The sequence below is a fragment of the Acomys minous genome (assembly GCF_964271855.1).
Source record: "Acomys minous genome assembly, chromosome: 17".
Lineage (NCBI taxonomy): Eukaryota > Metazoa > Chordata > Mammalia > Rodentia > Muridae > Acomys > Acomys minous.
This window is the reverse complement of record NC_140500.1, coordinates 5,552,676-5,571,857: the sequence shown is the minus strand read 5'-3', so window position 1 is coordinate 5,571,857 and position 19,182 is coordinate 5,552,676. Positions and strand designations below refer to the sequence as shown.

At 43.9% G+C, this 19,182-nt stretch overlaps 1 protein-coding gene across 2 annotated transcripts in view; it reads right to left on the bottom strand.

The window, feature by feature from the left end:
* The window catches only part of SOX5 (SRY-box transcription factor 5), a 942,792-nt gene that overhangs the window by 600,482 nt on the left and 323,128 nt on the right, over positions 1 to 19,182 (bottom strand). For both annotated transcript variants that reach the window (XM_084765306.1, XM_084765302.1), the window contains one exon: positions 1 to 67. Coding sequence is in view for 1 of the 2 variants with exons in the window: in XM_084765302.1 (XP_084621428.1) it covers positions 1 to 67 (67 nt within the window). In the remaining variant the exon portion in view is untranslated. The remainder of the gene's footprint in view (positions 68 to 19,182) is intronic.

The following is a 19,182-nucleotide window of genomic DNA, read 5'->3' as shown; positions in this document are numbered from 1 at the left end:
CTGGTGTGCCTCCGGGTCAATCTCTCTGACTTCCGGATGTCCTCAGTGCTCTCTGCTTCTTGTAACACTAACAAATAAAAAAGAAACAGCAGCTGTTAAATAACCTGGGAGTAGTTTCAAATGCTCAGTCAGGTCTGAAACATCAAAAAATATGAAGTCAGCCAAATGATATTTCTACTACAAAGTTTTAGAATAAATTTTCAAAAATTTTACTTTAAAACCTTTTTTTTTTTTTACCGAGACCTGGTTCATATCCAATGGCGCAATCTTTGAACTGTGCCATTTACTAACTGGTAAATGCATAATCGATGTGAAATAAGCAAAGAAGCCTTTGTGGATGACATTTCAAAAGACAGAGGTGCTTAAAGTGTAAAATGAGAATTAGCTATTTTAGAAATGTGACAATTAAGTAACTTTAAATATTCTACATTGTTAACTGAGCCATATGAGCATATATATTTACATGTGTACATGCATGCATGTTTGCATATCTTTTATTGGGATGGACAATTATAATCATTTTATATAGTTATATAGTTAACTTAAAATATACTTAAAGCATTATCATTGCAACAGAACTCCAGGGAAACCATCCTACCAAGCTCTCATACTTATTAAATATATATTTACTAGCACACAGCACAGCACAGCTCTGGTCACTCTAGGACAGTAAGTATAAGAAAGAATTCCAGAATAAAAATTAATAAAGAGCATAAAAAAGTCAGAAACACCCAATTCTTATTCAGTTACATTGCCCATATCTGCAAGTATTCTAAACCTATCATGAAGCTAAAAATCCAAAATACTTTTTGGTGAATCAAAGACCTCTGCTAACACCACCTCACTTAACACAGGAGTAGAGGTGACCCTCCAGATCTCAAGGAAAGAAGAAGAAAGAAAAGACTACAAGCTGGAAAGAAAGAAGTTAAACTGTTTGTTTGTTTGTTTGGTAAAGAATGTTTCAGTCAGAAAGTCTTAAGTCACTAAATTATCACAAGATCAAATGACTGATACTCATAAGGCTGAGGAAAATTGCCCATGTGCAAAAAATCAATATACTTTCATTACTAACACTGAATAATTCTGAAGATAAGAATCAAGAAAATAATTTTTATATAAAAGTATATGAGAGAACATAATAAGCATACATTTAACAATGAGAGAAGACTTGTATGTTACAAACTGAAAACAGGATTAGAAAAACTTAAACTAAGAGGATGGAAAGACATCCCATATTCATGGATAAGAAAATAATATTCTTAAAATAAAATTTTCTACCAATTTGTCTGTAGATTAAACACAAAACCATATCAAAGACTCAATTTTTTCATACAAATTGACAAAATGATCTTTTTTTTTTATGAAAGTGCAACTTATCACAGCATAGCTAAAAAGGACCCAAAATAGGATGAAAGGAGTACAACTGCTCCAGTTTCTAAATTTACAGTGAAGCTACAGCAATCGGAGCAGGGTGCAGCCTGCAGTAATCTGCATTGGGACAGTACTGCAACGGTGAGGACACTGAGCTCAGATCTGGAACCAGTTGGCTTTGGCAAGATTGCCATGGAAGAAAAAGTTGAGTCTTGGTGATTTATTGTACTGTTGTTGGCTTTTGAGACACAGTCTTACTGTATACCTCTGGCTGGCCTGGAACTCGCCTTGTAGACTAGGCTGGCCATGAACTCAAGGGCATCTCCCTGCCTCCAGAGTTCTGGGATTGAAGGCATGCACCATAAGCTCCAGATTGTAGCCTGGGTTTTTAAAAGCAGGACCTAGGCTGGAAGGCTGTCTCAGTGACAGCCCCTTGAGGTTCATCCTTGACACAGCAAACAAAACATGAGACAAGGCCAGTCTCAGCTTTATTCTTGGATTTGGGCATGGGTGATAAGTGAATTCTTGTTACACTAATGAGATGGCCCAAGTTAGAGGTACAATAACCTTGAGATTACAGTCATCAGATTTCCAGGACCACCTTACCAATATTTTAGCAACTAAGCAACTAAAATTACTATACATTTACAAAGTAGTCCAAAAATTTTAGAATGTTTCCATGATATTTTAAGTAAAATTCTGGTAAAGTTTACCTTAGTGGCAGAGATTTCTCAATACTGGGATTATTTCTTGATGCATAAATAAAATACTCTACTAAGAATTTGAGGAATACAGGGTTGGATATAGATAGATAGATAGATAGATAGATAGATAGATAGATAGATAGATAGACAGACAGACAGATAGATAGATAGTAAGTATAGATATATATAGAGAGAGTGTTGGACTTGCATGCATACCGCCCTGGGCTTGGTCCCTAACACCATGTAAATCAGGTGCAGTGGCACACAACTGTAACCACAGTGCTCTGCATGTGGGAGCAGGAGCATCAGAAGTTCAGAGCCATCCTTGACTCCGTAGCAACTTCAAAGCCAGCCCCAGAAAAAAAATAACTCTAGTCCTTGCCACACTAGCATGTGTGTGTGACCAATGCCAAGTTCCAACTCCACTTCTCCCACTCCTTGATCTCTCAATAGAGGTCGCAGCCACTTCTGTCTCATGAGATAATTAGAAATATCACATGCTAAGGAGACCCATTGCAACAGCCTCCGATTACAGGCCATCACACACTCCTTAGCGCAGCTTAATTAATTTCATCCCTGCAGTCGGGAAGGTGCAAGGTCCTAATGGACACCCTTGTGCGTAGTTGCCTTTTCTCTCACACATCGTGTTAGAATGAAGTCTTCTGACTGGGCAGGGCTATGTCAGGGACCTTTGAGTTACAGAGAAAATAAATTCTCCTAAAATTTATTTGGGGGATTGGGGAGTGTGTTTGTTTGCTTGTTTGTTTGTTTGTTTGTTTGTTTAAGGAGTTAGGAGATGTACTTTGGAGAAAGGACTGGTAAAGAATGTTGAGAAAGAAAACAAGATAGTCTCACCACAGTGTGGGAACAGGATTGGGTTTCTTGCTGTAATTTAGATTTCCTAAGTTTGCTGTTAAGCACATTCAGATGTTAAACAACCAGAGATTTGTGCGCATTTACAAGCCTTCCATGAAGTCCTGAGGCTCAGCCTAGAGCAGTGCTCCGACCTCTTTGGCCTCTGAGTCATGGCTGCAGTTATAACCGCCCTCAGCTGCTCCCTCCCCACTCTCCCGCTGTGGGTTCCACTCTCTCACCCAGGCTGAACTTGATCTTCACAAATCCCCCTGCTCCAGCATTGTGCCTGCTAAGACCATAGTCCTGAGGTGACTATGAAGCTCTTCACTATGTAGATGAAGTGTTCCCTCCTCCCCTGAACAGCTCACGTTCTGCCTCGCGCTCTCTGCGTTGTTCCTCTTGACTAGAGTGGTCCCTCTGCTTGCCTTGCTGGGCACATAGAAAACTCTGGTACATTCTACGTTCTCCCCTGCCAGCTCTTCCCTCAGTGCTCGCCTCAGCTGTTCTGCCTTCCCAGCGAGGCCTCAGCTAGCTCTCCAAGTGATCTTTAGGCACCTGCTCGCACTTCCAAGGTCTGATAAGAGCAGCTTACCAGACAGACAGAAGCACTCAACTACACACCGAACCAAGTTAGAATGAGTTTTGATTGAAATTTCACAAGTTGGGAAGGGGTGATAGGATGGAAGTTAGAAATGCATTTAAGGACAAGGAGTATCCCGGTCACGTGTGGTGGTGATCTTACAGACATTAATATATAATCTCATTTCTGAGATATGTATGTTATTGATACTATGAAAAGGGGGATGAGTCCAAATGTCTAACAATGTGTCTGCTTCTTAGAGAGAGAAGATTATCTGTCCAAGAAAAATGGCAGTGCTTTGCGAGGCACCATCTTCAAGTACAAAGTCACATGACTCAGGGCCCCAAAGTTCCTTAACAGTTTTATTTAAAAAGAAAAAACACCAATGTTCTAAAAATATAAATGTTGGTTACCAGGCAGAAGCTCTGTCTGTCACTGTGTCACTGGCATAACCAAACCACATGCACGCTCACATGTGCAATATAGAAAGACGTCAAAGGGTGACATGAAATGCTGCAATATTAACTTTGGAGGCTCCTTTCGCTAACCTGCCTGTTCTCAACACTCACGTCACTTTCCTAATACTAAAAGCCTGCTCAGTAAAGTCACAGAACTTATGTATATACTACTTAAACACAGCATATTTTTTAAAATATCCTTGCCTGTCATCTAGTGCTATTATAACCCATTCTTCTAGCTTGGCATAGACACCTGCACCAGTCCAGCCTACTTAGCTCTACTCCCTAGACAGAGGCTAGGAACATTCTAGAGCTTCAGATACGCCTACGGTGCATTGGACAACTTCTCAGCAGTGAGCTTCTGCTCGCCCCAGGCACCCTATGAAGCAGCCGTTACAGATGAGGACACCGAGTTGACCTTGGCTGGCCATGGTTAGAGGGCAGGGGCAGAGCTCTCACTTAAACCTGGGGCACCTGGCAGCACAAGCCACCTTTGTGTCAGTGGATCCCCCATGGGCGGCTGTGATATACATGGGGTTGCAGTGTTTATAAGTGTTAAATAAAGTAATGATTTAATATGCATGTGAGTTGGTCAGATTGAAGTAGAAAATTGGAGGTCTCCCTTGCCACACCCCCACTTCCTTACCACCCTGCTCGCTGCTTCCTTTGATTTCATCTCTGAGACTAGCCTGCTTTGTGGTTTTGCCTATTTTATCCACTGCTTTGCCTCTAGTGCCTAAAGTAAGATCTGATTCAAAGCTGGATCAACAAGTGCATAAAACGAGTGAGTAGGTGCCTCTGGGAGAACGTATAAAATTCTCCCTTTGCCTCTGTCTCTTGACAAACCTGCTAATCTCAGCTCTTCTATGACAAATCTCAGCTTTAAATCTCTGCATCATTTTATAAGAAGGTTTATTTTATTTTTAGTTTAGGTATGTGCAGGTGTCTGTGGAGGCCAGGAGAGGGTGTTCGGTCTCCTGGAGCTGGAGGCCCAGGCAGCTGTGAGCTGTCCACACGACATGTGAGTTAGGAACTGGACTGAGGCCGTCTGCATTAGCAGTAGGCACTCTGAGCCGATGGTCCATCTGTCCAGCCCCTAAATCTCTGTCTTTAGTGCAAAGCTACTGAAAGGGGTTACAAGTCTAGATTTTGTTTGTTTGGAAACTGCTGTCTGAGCTGGGTGTGGTGGTGCATTCCTGTAATCCTAGCACTCAGGAAGGCAGGGGCAGGTGGGTCTCTCTGTAAATTCCAGGCCAGCCTGGTCTACAAAGTGAGTCCAGGACAGCCAAGACTACACAGAGAAACCCTGTCTGGAAAAAAGAGAAAGAAAAAAAGGAAGGAAGAAAGGAAGGAAGGAAGGAAGGAAGGAAGGAAAGAAGGAAGGAGAAAATAGATAGACAGATAGAAATTACTTTCTAAGCCTCTACTACCAATTACTGCTTGGAGCAGAAAACAAAACACCAAAATCCCCCAGGAAACTTCCCGCTTACTGATGGGGGCAGGAGGAGGACAGGAATCCAACACAACAAGAAGACTGGAGGAAGTGCACTGGCAGGACAGAGGGTGGAGGCCACGAAGCGCTGTGACACTGGGCCAAGCAGAGGGAGGGTGGGAGGAGAAGAGTGGGCTCGGGGAGCTCTGCTGCTGAGCAAGCTCACCCTCCCGCCTGATCTGAGGGAAATGAGATCGGATGAGTCAGGCCCAGGGTGCTTCAAACATTAGGAGACTCCTTTGCTTTTTTGATTGTCAGTAGAGTTGTGAGGTTCTTGCTTGTGGACTTTGTAGATCAAATGTGTTTAGCCACGGACAAAGGTTGGACACTCTAGGGCCCCAAGGCCTGCTTTGCCACTGCAAGGACAAATTTCTTTTCTTAGGAAAAGCAGAAGCCACCGTGAGGTTCGAGCAGGGCAGGAACTCTTGTGTCTTATGCCCTTTGCCGTTAGCATCATGGACATGCAGGTCGCTCAGCATCGCCCAACAGAGCCCCCACACGTCCTACAGCAATTTCCGGGTCCTCGCCAAGTCCATCACACACACATAAACACAGCACTATATGCATCACACACATACATATATGCACCATGTTCAACACACACACACACACACACACACACACACACACACACACACACACACACACAGTTCGTCGTACAGACACAAGCGTTTGCTTGCTTTTGCTTGATAGAAGAGTAAGCAAGGGATGCTCAAGGATGTCTAAAGCTAAGGTTTCACTGTGAAGACAAATGTGGGGGAACATATTTGAGCAGGAACTCAGTCAGCACAAGTATTTTCAGAAAAATGGATAGGCTGTGTTTTATTCAAGAACTTTATGACATAAAGCAATGGTTTTGTATCCTGAATAGAAAATTTGGACAGAGGGATTGGTGCTGGCAGAATCAAACACCAGAGAGACCTCATAAGCGAACAATAGCTAGATGTTGGTGGCTAATCATGGGCAGCCTTTCTGCTCAATTAGAGTATGCCGAGTGGGGCTATTTCCTTACATATAACCCAAAGGGATGAATCTGTGGGATTTCACAGAGCAAATGCTGTGTGAGGAAGGCAGGCTCCTAACCTTGTGGAAATCACACCATGGTCCACCTGCTTTGAGTGGACATCCCACTGTGCGCTCAGACTAGGGCTTGCGAAGCAGTGTGTGAGGCTGTGGCCCTGGGCCTCATTCTCAGGAAGCAGCAGCTCCCTCGGTCTGCAGTCTGCGAGTCAATACTCGGCCTTCCGACCCCTGTGGGTGATCTACAGAGGTGGCTGGAAAGCCTTGTCAGAGGACCACCCCTACACCCTCTCCTGCGGTGGCTCTAAGCCAGCCTTCCAGGAGCAGAGAAATGGTCTGAGTCAACAAAATAAAACCCAGGCAAACACGCAGAGTAGATCTGCCAGGAGGACGTCCAGTTGCTTCGCTGCTAGGAGGTATTGAATCCGGCTGCTCGGTCTGCCCGGTCCTGTGATAGGAAAGGGGCATCAGAGAGCAAGTTCATCCTGCCACCCAGCGCCTCCCACAGCGCTGAACAGGAGGACTCTGAGGGAGAGGCCATCATCACCTACGGCCTCACATTCAATTTGTAAACATCCTATCTGAATACTTCTGAGCACTTTCCCAGGAGTGCTGAGATGGAATAAGAATGCTTCTTCCTAAGAAGCCATAGAATATGCACCCGTAACCATACACACACACACACACACACACACACGTGCTTATACACACATATACATACATGTACGCTCACACATATATTTACAGAAGTACACATATACACACTTGCACATGCATACACACATATATAGACACACATTCACATGTATACACACATAGGTCTGAACACACATATGCACATATACACATACATTTGCATGCATACATACATACACACTCATATGCATATACTCACATAAGCACAGATGTGCAAACATAACAGTGGCACATACACACACACACTAACACACCTACATATACATTTTCTCTCATACACATGAGCGCACACACTCATCTCTGCACACAAGTGCACTGTACTTCCCTTAGGAAGGGCTATGGTTTTCCGCAGGGGCTCAGCCCATTGTCCTGGAACCCTTACAAAGCCTGAGGAGTGGAGGGGCCTGGGCTGCAACCCCTCAGCAGTCTCCAGTTGGCCAAAGGTGGCTGCTTGAACTACGGCAGGAAGGAAGGACCAGGAGCAAGAAAGAGAAGGGTAGACAGATGTCCTACTGGCACCCCATTGTTGCTGCGCTGGAAGGACATAGCGTGTCATAATGAATTACCATGACTTTGAGCCAGCAGTGCTGTTAGATTGAGCCTGGCAACCCAGGATGACAAGCCGTGCCTGCACGATCATCTAATGAGGGGCAGGGCTGCTCCGGCCCTGCCTTCACTCAATTAGCAGACAGGGCTTTTAATACCACTCTGAACAAGCAATTTTGATTACTTAGAGCGAAGTCTCCATTTGGAATGTTTCAGAGCCGCCCCCCCTCCTCCTTTAAAACATAATTTATCCACAGAGTATTCGAATGGTAATAATGTATTTTAAAGCCATTCACATCATTACTCATCTCTGCTTAAGTAATATTGAAATATATTTTTTAAAAAGTTCAAATGATGGGAATTTACTCTAGGAGATGAAATGTAAATAAGATAGCGAAGGAGGAAGACTGCTCTGGGGAGGGGCCTCTGTGTATGTGCACCCACAAGTACACACAGGCATGGCGGGCCTGCCTGTGCCAGAATCCCAGCTGGCAGAATCCATTCCACCCGCCAGCGCTACCAGGAGGCTCACAAGCAGAGTCTATGGATCCCACTTTGAACGGGAGCGACTTATATCTCATAGCTTTTGGGATAGGAAACTATTGTGTCTGCCTTCTTCCTGATATTTATCCTTGGTTGGGTCTTGAGGGCAAGTGGTCAACACTTAGCTTTAATGCCAAGGCCACTGGCCTCCATACAGCTTTACCCAAAGAGAGGCTCTTCCTGCCTCAATAACCCTTTTCACTCCCATCTGAAACACACGGGCATCCACTGTCTTCCAGGTTTCTCCCCTGTAGGCAGTCATCTCCTAGCACCCGGAGACCCATTGAAGTCTCATATAGCTTGCCCTGCCTGTAATTTGAAATTTTGCCTATTTAGTTACAGGATCCTAGGATAAAAATAAGTGCTCGCATTTTAGACACATGGGAGGTTCCAGGTTTTTTGGTGAGACAGAACATACATTCTCTAAAGCCAAGGGGTGTCAGCCCCAAGTCTACTTCTTCTTTCCCTTTACTCAAGACCAGAAGTTAAAGCTGTGAGTCTAGCACTGCACAAACCAGCTTGCCTGAGGGTAATGTTCCTGATTCCCGTAGCATAAGGAAACCCTAATGCTGGCTAATAGTTAAGTGACAGACACCATTCCGTCCTTATTTTATAAACCTTGTCTAGGAACTGGCCTGCCAGCCATCCAGGAGAGAAGGGAAGGCTTTGAAACTCCTTAATAACTTTGGGCCACTGGAAGACTCCCCGATAAATCATTAAGTCAACCAATTTTCATGTTTTGTCTTTCCTTTTTATGGCAGTGTTTCCTTAATAAAATAATTTTAGTACCTATTGCATTTTTGCCTTTAAAGGGTTAACTACAAAAGTTGATTTCTCTCTGGAGGAACTAGGCTCTGTGGAAGCAGAAAGAAGGGTATTGGCTTTTTGTGTAGTACATAAAAATTAGAGGAAAAAAACAATATGGCTTATTAGAAAGCAAGTAACGTAGCCTGTAATGTGTTGTTTTAACAATTACAATGCAGACACAGGCAAACAATTTGAACAGACACTGCGTTCTCTTCTTAGCAGAGCATCTAAGCAATCACGTTGTTGACTCAACTCTGACTCCCTGAGTAGGGAAAGAGCCATAGCTATATGCAGTATCCTTTCTCTTCAATACGTGATGGACACCTTATAAACTCCCAGATTGCACCTTGAGATTGTTGTATGTGCAGCAACATATGTCTTCTATAACAATAACCTGTTTCAGTCAGCTTCCAATTGCTAAGAGATGCCTGAGATAGCCACCTTATGAAGAAGAAAGGTTTTGTAGTCTTCAACCAGGACTGGCCTGTCCATTGTTCCAGGACCTATGATGTGAAAAAGAATGTGGCAAAAGTATTTATATTGGGGCCACATAAGAGGGGAGAAAGAAGTCTCCAGCATTCTACAGATGAAGGCAAATGTGACTTAGGGACCATGGTAGGCCATCAACCACACTACACACAGTCCTTGGCCATGTCTTGCACACTTCCTCCCGCCCTCCCTTTCAGCGTTTGGCACAGGAACAGTCCCAAGCTCCAGCCACCAAGACTGTCCTCTGTCTATCCATCCATTTGACAGTCTAGAAGATACTGTCTCATTTCTGTTTATTAAATTTGACTTTTGAAATACATAAAATGAATACAAGTTTCAAAAGTTAAAACTGTAAATAAAGGGAGCACCTTTTGCTTCCGTTCAATGTTGTTTTTTTTTTCACCTACACACGAGACATTGTTCATTAATTTCTCTAGTTAGCTCGAGTCTATCTTTCCTGTACTTATGTTTTAAATTTATCACTATATGTAATTATTCTTCTTTGTTTGTCTTTGTCATGGAAACAATAGCATTCTGTATTCTCTCTGAAGACATTTGTTTAATATCCACCTATCCATGGATCTTGGAAAATTCTACAAATTACACATAATGACCCCCCTAGTTATATTGTCACATGGCATTTTACCATATGAACATATTTTAATTTACCCAACAAGTGTTTCATATATGAAGATGTAGGTTATTTCCAATATTTTGCAACTGCAGCTAATGCTGTATTTAATAACTACATGTATTTTTATGATTATTTACACTTCAGGGTTGCTGAGAATTAAACCAGGCATCTCATGCATGCAAGGCTACTTAACACTGAATGATAACCCCAACCTTCCAGGAGTATTTCTAAACTTCACCCCACAATTTTCAGAAAACTATTGGTGTGAGAGAGGGTGGCAAGGTCTGTGTGAGCTCCTGTGTGCTGTCTCAGTGTCACTGCCAAGAGGGTAGGGCAGGACTGGGGGGCCTGGGTGGCTACCCACATTCCCACTGACTTCCCTTGTGTTCTGACTCTGGACGTGGCCCACATGCACAGAGAAGTTAGAAGGAAATTTGTTTTAAGACTCTGCTCAATTTTTCTTCAACTCACAAGATGCTTCTGAAAGCCCAAATTAACTAAAATCTACTGGCACGTCTCAAAACCTAAAGGTCAGAAAACATCCCACATACAAATACCTTTGCAGCAAGAAAATGCAATTCAACTTTTCTCATATGTAGAGATCATATAACGGCAGTTATGTATGTAATAATGATGTATGTATGTATGTATGTATGTATGTATGTATGTAATAATGATGTATGTATGTATGTCATAATGATGGATGGATGGATGATGAATGGATAGATAGATACGGTAGATGCGTAGACAGGTGATGTGTAGGCGAGTGAAGTGATGGGTAGGTGGGTGGACTGAAGGATGCAGGAAGGGAGGACGGGAAGGAGAGATGATGGGTGAGTGGACAGATGGATCAATGAGTGGATGAGGAATGGATAAATCTTCTGGAGCAAGCCCACAGAAGTCTGACATGATAACCTGGTGAACACTCCAGCACACACAAGCTAAGTGAGAATTGTGAAAGGGAGGAGGTATGTTTGATAATTATAATTCTTTCTGCCTGCTGAACATGAACATCCAAGACTTAGCTACAATGTTAAAGTAATGGAACCTTATAAACTCCCAGATTGCACCTTGAGGTTGTGGTATGTCCAGTAACATATACCTTCTATGACAATAACCTGTAGCAGTCAGCTTCCAATTACTAAGAGATGCCTGAGATAACCACCTTATTAAGAAGAAAGGTTTTGTATGCTTCAGCCATGACTGGCCTGCCCATTGTTCCAGGACCTATGATATGAAAAAGAATGTGGCAAAAGTATTTATGTTGTGGCCACTAGTGGTCGAAAAGGCGTGTAAGATCAGTGTTGAGCACACACCTTCATTGATCTTGAGCCTCACCAGTAGCCTTGCCTCTCAGAATTTCTTGCGTCTTCTATTAACACTACCCTGGGGATGAGTCTTTGATCTATGGACAGCTGGGGGACACTCCAGAGCCACACCACAGTATGACGTTCACAGGAAAGATGGCAAACTCCTTTGAGAGCAAAGCACAACACACCAGCAAATCCTCCACGCCACCAGAACCAAGGGGCCAAATTCAATAAATGACTCCAGATAGAACTCACTCAAGGAAGGGGGCATGGGTTCCCTAGGAGAAGAGGGAGGGGAGGAAGAGGTTGATCAGCCATATTACTATCTGTTAAATATAAGAGGGAGAAATCTTTGAACTCCCTACAAGGAGGTAAATAAACTCCATGATTTATAAGACAATTGCAGAACCTTTGTTCCCCCTTGGATCCATCTGAAATAAAGCCAGTTCTCCCAGTGAGGTTTGGAGAGTGCAGTAGAGGCTAGGAAGCAACCTAGATTTTGTACCAAGACCCAACTGACTCAGTGAGGCTGTACTTTCTTTGGGGTATCTGTCTATTGGTGATGGTCTTATACAGCCCAGGCTGTCTGAGAAGTCACCTTTGAGCTTCTGATTTCCCTCCTGATACCTCCCAACTTCTAGGATTACAGGATGCAACATCACATCAGATGGATTTTTAATGCTAAGTAATAATAAAAATTTATTATTAACTTAATATCATTATTAATAATTTGTTGGTGGTATGATTTAAATAAATTAAATAATAAGTAGTACTAGTAAATTATATCTATCACTCACAATACAAATGCCTGAGGATTTGCCAGTATTCCTTTTGTGGGGGATACCTGGGAGGTATCCAGCTTCCTTGGTGGCAACAGCTATCTTAATATACACATAGGTTGTGTGTGGAGTGACTGAGAGAGCACCCATTGAGGCGGGGAGTGGCCTTGGCTAAGGGAGAGCAATTCATCACGAATCTTACAATCATCACCAATGCTTTGTAGAAGCAACAAAGGCACAGAGACTGCGGAGATTGGTCTGAGGGTAAAGGACCCGCAGCATGAGCCTAGGGCCCGCGTGTGCATCCTCCGTCCAGCACTGATGGAAAAGGTGGGCAAAGCAGTGTGCACTCGTAACCCGGGGTTGGCACGGATGGGATCCCTGGGCCTTGCTGGCCAAACAACTGGCTGGAACAGTGAGACTCAGGTGCAGTTAGAGACACTGTCTCAAAATAAGGTGGAGAACAATACAAAAAGACATGAGCACTGACCTCTAGCCTTTATACATATGCACACACATGTGCAAGCATCCACACACATGCACAAAAGTAATACATCGCAGCTAAGAAATGAAAAGGGCGAATACATGAATATACATTGGATTTGTTTATTAATAAACTATATGATCCATTACCGAGGGGTTGTACAGCTTAGTCAATTTTCTCCCTGAGCTGTCCTGTCAAATAATAGCACGTACATATGTGCATCATATATGCCATGTATGCACGTGTGCGCCCATCCATATATTTGTGAAATACATCCCTGTTGCAAAGGTAGGCCAGAAAGACAAGATGTGCGCGGTGTGGGTGCTGGCTGTGGGGGGGGGAATGGGCCCAGCTGCCTATACTGACAAAAAGCAAGGCATATGGCTCCTTCCCTCCCTGGTGTGCCTGGGTCTCAGAGAGAGAGAGAGAGAGCTTGGTTTCCCTGTGATGAGCTCCACCGGGGAGATATTTTGTATGCCACAGAAAACTAAGATGTTTGCATTCCCACCAGGCCCAGGATAAGGCATTTTTCTTCATGCAGACACAAAACATACAGTATATGAATGTTTAATGGAGGCTAAAACTGGGAGAGGAACAGAAAACAAGAACAGAGCAGGTTAAAAAAATATCTGGTTTCTCTCTATCAAAATACTAATTAAAATTCATGTTCATGGGATGGTTATACATATGTTTTTGAACTAAAAGTCTAACCTGGCACTATTTTTTGGCCTTATTTTTGTGACAACATTTTTGTCCATATGGCACAAAGTGAATCATTTTACATCTTTTTTTAAGCTCTATGTGTTTTTCTTGTTGTCTATTCCCTCTTTTCCCACCACACACATACTGGCAGCCGCTCCCAAGTTACCAAATGCCAAGTCAACCCTGCAAGCTGGCTGCATGAAGCTAGGACTGCTGGCATGTTCCTAGCTTTGCAGAAACACTCTCTGTGTATGTGTGTCTCTCTGTCTGACTGTCTGTCTATTGCGCTCTCTCTCTCTCTCTCTCTCTCTCTCTCTCTCTCTCTCTCTCTCTCTCTCTCTCTCACACACACACACACACACACACACACACAACAACCATGCTTATCTCTTTCCTCCTTCCATCCGGGAACACTCTTCCCACGTCCCAGCCTTCTGTCCCCCTGCAGTGGGGGCCTTGGTGGGTACTGGACGCATCAGCCTTCACTTTTACTTGATGGCACTCTGACAATTAGTGTTCACTCAAGAACTGCTCTAAGGGAGCGCTTAATCAAGCCCATGTAATTAGCTTAGTCACAGCCCAGCAGAGAACCACGTCTGTCCAGTGGCTCTCTCATTTCTGCATCTGGACAGTACTGCTGATGTGAGGTGCAGCCAGGAGGCCTGCCCTTTCGGCCCTTGCCTGGCTCACGTTGCTGCATGCGTGTGCTGTTTCGACTGGGCATCAGGCTCTGCTCAGCTTGTGTGGAGGGGCAGCGACTCCACCTAACAAATGTAACTTTAACAACAGTAAAACAACCTAATAGCTCAGCGTGCCAGGGGGCTAATGTGGCGGGCCATTTACTGCTGCACTAAATAGCCCTGCTTTGATTCTCAGTGCCAAGTGTCGAACTGAGAATTGCAATGCGGGAGCAGCTCCTAATTCATTAGATAAAGGGGGTCATTGCTCATAGGGCTGGGGCCTAGAAGGATAGGAAGTTGAGCAAGACAGTCTCCCTACAGACACCTTTGTCACTGGGGCTACCCGTGGTCCAGGCGAGCACACGCAATGAAGCATAAGGACTCCGTTCTGGGCACATGTACATCAGCTTGTGGCCGTGGCTTTGTTCTGCCGCATTCACTGGAAAGAGGCTAGACGGGGCAGAATTTCAAGGCTGACCTGTGATTTGTTACCTGTGAATCATGCTGACACCCTGGGACCAAAAGCAGCACCATGAGAACGAAGTCTTATGGACTGTGTGATGGGTTACCCCTGAAACACAGCTCTTCTGCCTCAAAAGCCCTGGAAAAGTAGCTATGGGCACAGCAATGGCCTGGCTAACAGGCTGGGCAGCAAGAGCCTGTGAGCCATAAAGAGAGGGGAAATATTGTTAGCATTGTTAATCTTCTAATATGATTGTCTTTTTATTTATATTCCTAATAGTCATAAATGGCCCCCAGAATGGTCCCTATACTGCTCTTGGGGAAAAAATCATTGGCATACCTGTTCTACTGTAACAGAAAAAGAGAAATGAGCAAAATTTTCAAATGAGACCTCTGAAATGGGACATCTTTATTTCCTGAGCGTTAGCCCTAAAACAACTGACTTCACTAACTCTTGCCATCACTCAGATCGGCCTTGAATTACTTCCCAATGGGCCTCCCGTGCGCCTCTCAATGAGAAAGGGTAATGGGGAATCTGTTAATTAAGTAGCAGCAAAGTTGCTCGGTGGGGATCAAACACTGGGTACGTCCTAAAACTCCCACAGAGAAGATGAAACGCAGTGCAAACTTTAAAGACTTCCTGTCATTAGCAGGGACCTTGCTGCTCCTGGCCCAGACCCCTCCTGTTTGAGGGAACAATGAGGACAATGGTGACAGGAATGAAATAGTACAGCCGGGAACAAAGCAGCTGGCTATTTACTGGTAAAAAGAAGGAAAAAGAAAAGGAGGGGGAGGGGAGAGAAACTGAGAACTTTCTTTTGTTGGTGGTTCATGTCGACTTTAATTAATTTACGACTGCCAAGGTACTGAGAGCTCCCCACAGTCCCTATGCACGGGTTAATATAGGAAACATCTAGGGTGCACTCCTGGGAAAAGGGTAACAGAACACAGGGAGGGATGCTGAGGAAGGCCAGAGGATGGATGGACAGAGTAAAAAAAATAAATAAATAAATAAAGGAAAAATTATAGGCAAGATATTTCACTTTGAGTACATGAGTTCAGACAGAAACAAACCCACCATATCCCAAAGATTCCACAGCCGTTTAGAGCAGGCCTTCATCACCTACAGAGCCAAGAACCATGGCCAATATTAAAGTCCAATCTAGACGCTGACAGAGGTCTCCTGGTGAGGTCCGTAGACATATAAAGAAGCGTGCATGTTCACAACAAAAGAAGGGGGTGGCCATGCCGTTCAGTGGATAGAGCAGTTATCTACCACACACAAAGCCCTACAATCAACGCCAGCACTGCAAAAGCAGGCATGGAATCACTCAAGGCATGAAGGAAGCAGAAGAAGCCCAAGGTCCTCTCACCTATATTAATAATAATGATGAAGAAGAAGAAGAAGAAGAAGAAGAAGAAGAAGAAGAAGAAGAAGAAGAAGAAGAAGAAGAAGAAGAAGAAGAAGAAGAAGAAGAAGAAGAAGAAGAAACAATACTAAGAAATAGGAAAAGCATGTCGCAACAATACTTCTGTTTATCTCTCTCTGGGGAGGTGGCTCAGTACTCACCATGGATTTTGAGGAGCTGAGTTTGGATATAAAAACATATAAAAGGTTGGGTGGGCATGGCAGCCTTCCTATAACCCCAGTGTATGAGAGCAAGAGACAGGGAGCTAGCTGGTTATACAACTTGCCAAAACAGAGAGCCCTGGTTTCAAGGAGAGACCCTACCTCAAAGTAGAAGGTGGAAAGCAATGAAGATATCCAGTGTCAACCTGGGGCCTCCAATTATACACACGCACACATGCATGTGCACTGAGGCACAAGTAAAACACATGCAACCACGCAAGTATGAGAACATTGTACTGACAAGTGCCATGGTTGCTGGTGGCTGAAGGACCTAGTCCTGAATCCCCACTCTCTGTGCTGTTCCGAACAGCTGTGGCTCCATCTCTCTAGAAGTCAGGGTCTGACCAGCCCAAAGAGAGCGAATCGGGGAACCAACACAGAGCACAGCCGGGAAACATACTCTTCAGATTACACGTAAGATTCTTGCTTTGAGATAGGTCCATTGGGTGAAGACAGCTATGCCTCTGCAGGGTCATGGCTTTGCTTTCACCCATCAAATGCCCAGTTGAAAAACAAAAACAAAAACAAATTGGACTTAGTTTTGTTTTACTCTTTGGGGTGTGTGTGTGTGTGTGTGTGTGTGTGTGTGTGTGTGTGTATGTGTGTGTGTGTGTTTGTGTATATGTGTGTATGTGTATGTATGTGTATGTATGTGTATATGTGTGTGTATATAAGTATGTGTGTGTGTGTGATAGTGTGATATGTGTGTATCCGTGTGTATGTGCCATGTGTGTGTACACCCATATGCATGGAGGAAGAGGCCAGGTGTGTCTTCCTCTGTTGCTCCATCTTATTGTCCTGGGATAGTTTCTATGTGAAAAGGAACTCACTAACTTAGCTATGCCGGGGGGCTAATGATTCCGTACGTTCCTCCTGCCTCTGCAGACACTCTTCATGGCTTTTACATGGTGCCGGGAATCCAACTTTGGACTCTCAAGCTTGCCCAGCAGGCGCCTTGCCACACCATCTCTCTAGCCCTTTGCTTTATTTTACTTTTTGATGGAAGATAACCACTGTGTTGTGTAGCGTACATTGTGTTTCGATGCCTGCACGCACTGCACCTAGTCCTGGTATCGATCGCTCACTTACCCACAGTAATTCTTTTTTTTTTTTCCCCTGAGGTAAACATTCAGAACCCTCTTCCCAGCTATGAGGTAGCACTGCACAGTGCAACCTCACAGCCTCCCAGTGCTGCTCCTCTGGCCCTAGAACAGGTGCCCATCGCTCACCCATGCGCAGCATTACCTCAGCGCACCTGGCCTGTCCCGGATGACTGTCACATGGTTTTATTTTGACAGCTCAGGGGAAAATCTGGCTCTCCTGTCATCAAGGCTGTACTGAAGCACTCTGTGTTTACCCACGTGGCTAGTGGGTGAAGCAAGCCATTCCCTAAGCACTGTGTCTTACAACTAACATTCTTGGCTTTCCCCATCTCATGGGAATGGCTTAGGTTTGAACAAACTCAGCCACAAGTGGCTCTAGGGGAAAAGCCTTACTACATAACTGAAGCAACAGAAAATACCGTGGAATTAAGAGAGGGTTCAGGTAAGCAATCACCCTCAACTGAAGGGCAGTCTGACCAGTGTCTTAAGTTAATTCGGCAAAGAACTTAAGCGCACATCTAGAATCCCGCCCAGGCCCGCCACACACATTCCTTCACAGAGCGGAAAGAACTCTCAGCCATAGTTTCTGAGTGAAATGAGTATTCCACTGGCGTTCTGAAGAGTGGCAGCAGACCCTGAAGTCACATAGCTGACACTAACAGACAAAGAAAACCCAACTAGGCGTGTGTCTTGAAAACATCGTTTATCTCTTTGGTCTCTGTTTCCATGGAGATAATAATTATCCTGGCTCCTCCATGGGGGTGTTTGGAGTGTATAATTACATGACATGTGCCAACAAAACTCAAAGCCCCAGGATGCACTTCCAGTAATGCCTGTACTTAGGACCTGTAGATCCTCAATGGGGCTATCAATTCTTTGAGGGATTTTATAATTTTCTAACTTTCATAGAAGCATATAAACGCATCGAGGCCCGTGCCCCGTTGATCACGCACCCCACACTGCTGTGCTCTGCCCTCATATTTGTGTGCATCTCTTCTCTATCTGCTCTTACCAGCAAGACTGGGTCATTTTATCCCAAGATCACAACGCCTTATCTCTTTTGTCCCCAGCAATCTTCTTTTCCCTGTTTATGTAACAATCTATCTATGAAATATTCTCCAAAATGCTTAATATCTCTTGCAACTCTTTAAGTCCTTGTCAGAATTAGGAAATTCCCTTTTTTAGCAAAGGGAATTTTACTATTGGCAGCAGTAAAATCAAAACAACAGTAATAAGGCTGGGCTGTATAAAGGGAAGAAAAATTTTGACACGAAGATAAATCTACACATAATAAATAATAATTAATTGAAAATCCCCGTAAACTACAAAAATGACAATGAGATAGATTATTAAAAGAATAAAAGAATAAAAGCAAAAAAGGGGAGACCTCTGACCACTCAAAGCACAATGGATTGGGCTGACAAGATGGCTGCCAGATCCAAGGAACCCACGTGGCAGAAGAGAAGAAGAATTCTCTCAAGTTGTCCTCTGACTTCCATGTGCACACTGAATAGATGTAAAATTGTAGTAAATGAGAAACGTTGAACTGCTGGCAACCTAGAGCTCAAGGCTAAGTCTTTTTGTATAAACAAGCTTTTGAGTCCCAACCCTAGGAAAGCTGAAGGCTGCTGGGGAGGGAAGAGCTTCCGCTTAAAGCTGTGGCTTCTGGCGAACCAATCACACTTCAATGGAGGGCCCCACAACCAGAATTACGTGGGCAGCACAACTTTGAACCAGTGTGTTATGAAAAGGAAAAAAGGAGGACAGGAAGTTAAGGAGAGGTAGGTAGGTGGGGTAGATCTGGGGAAAATATGATCAAAATACATTGTGTGAAATT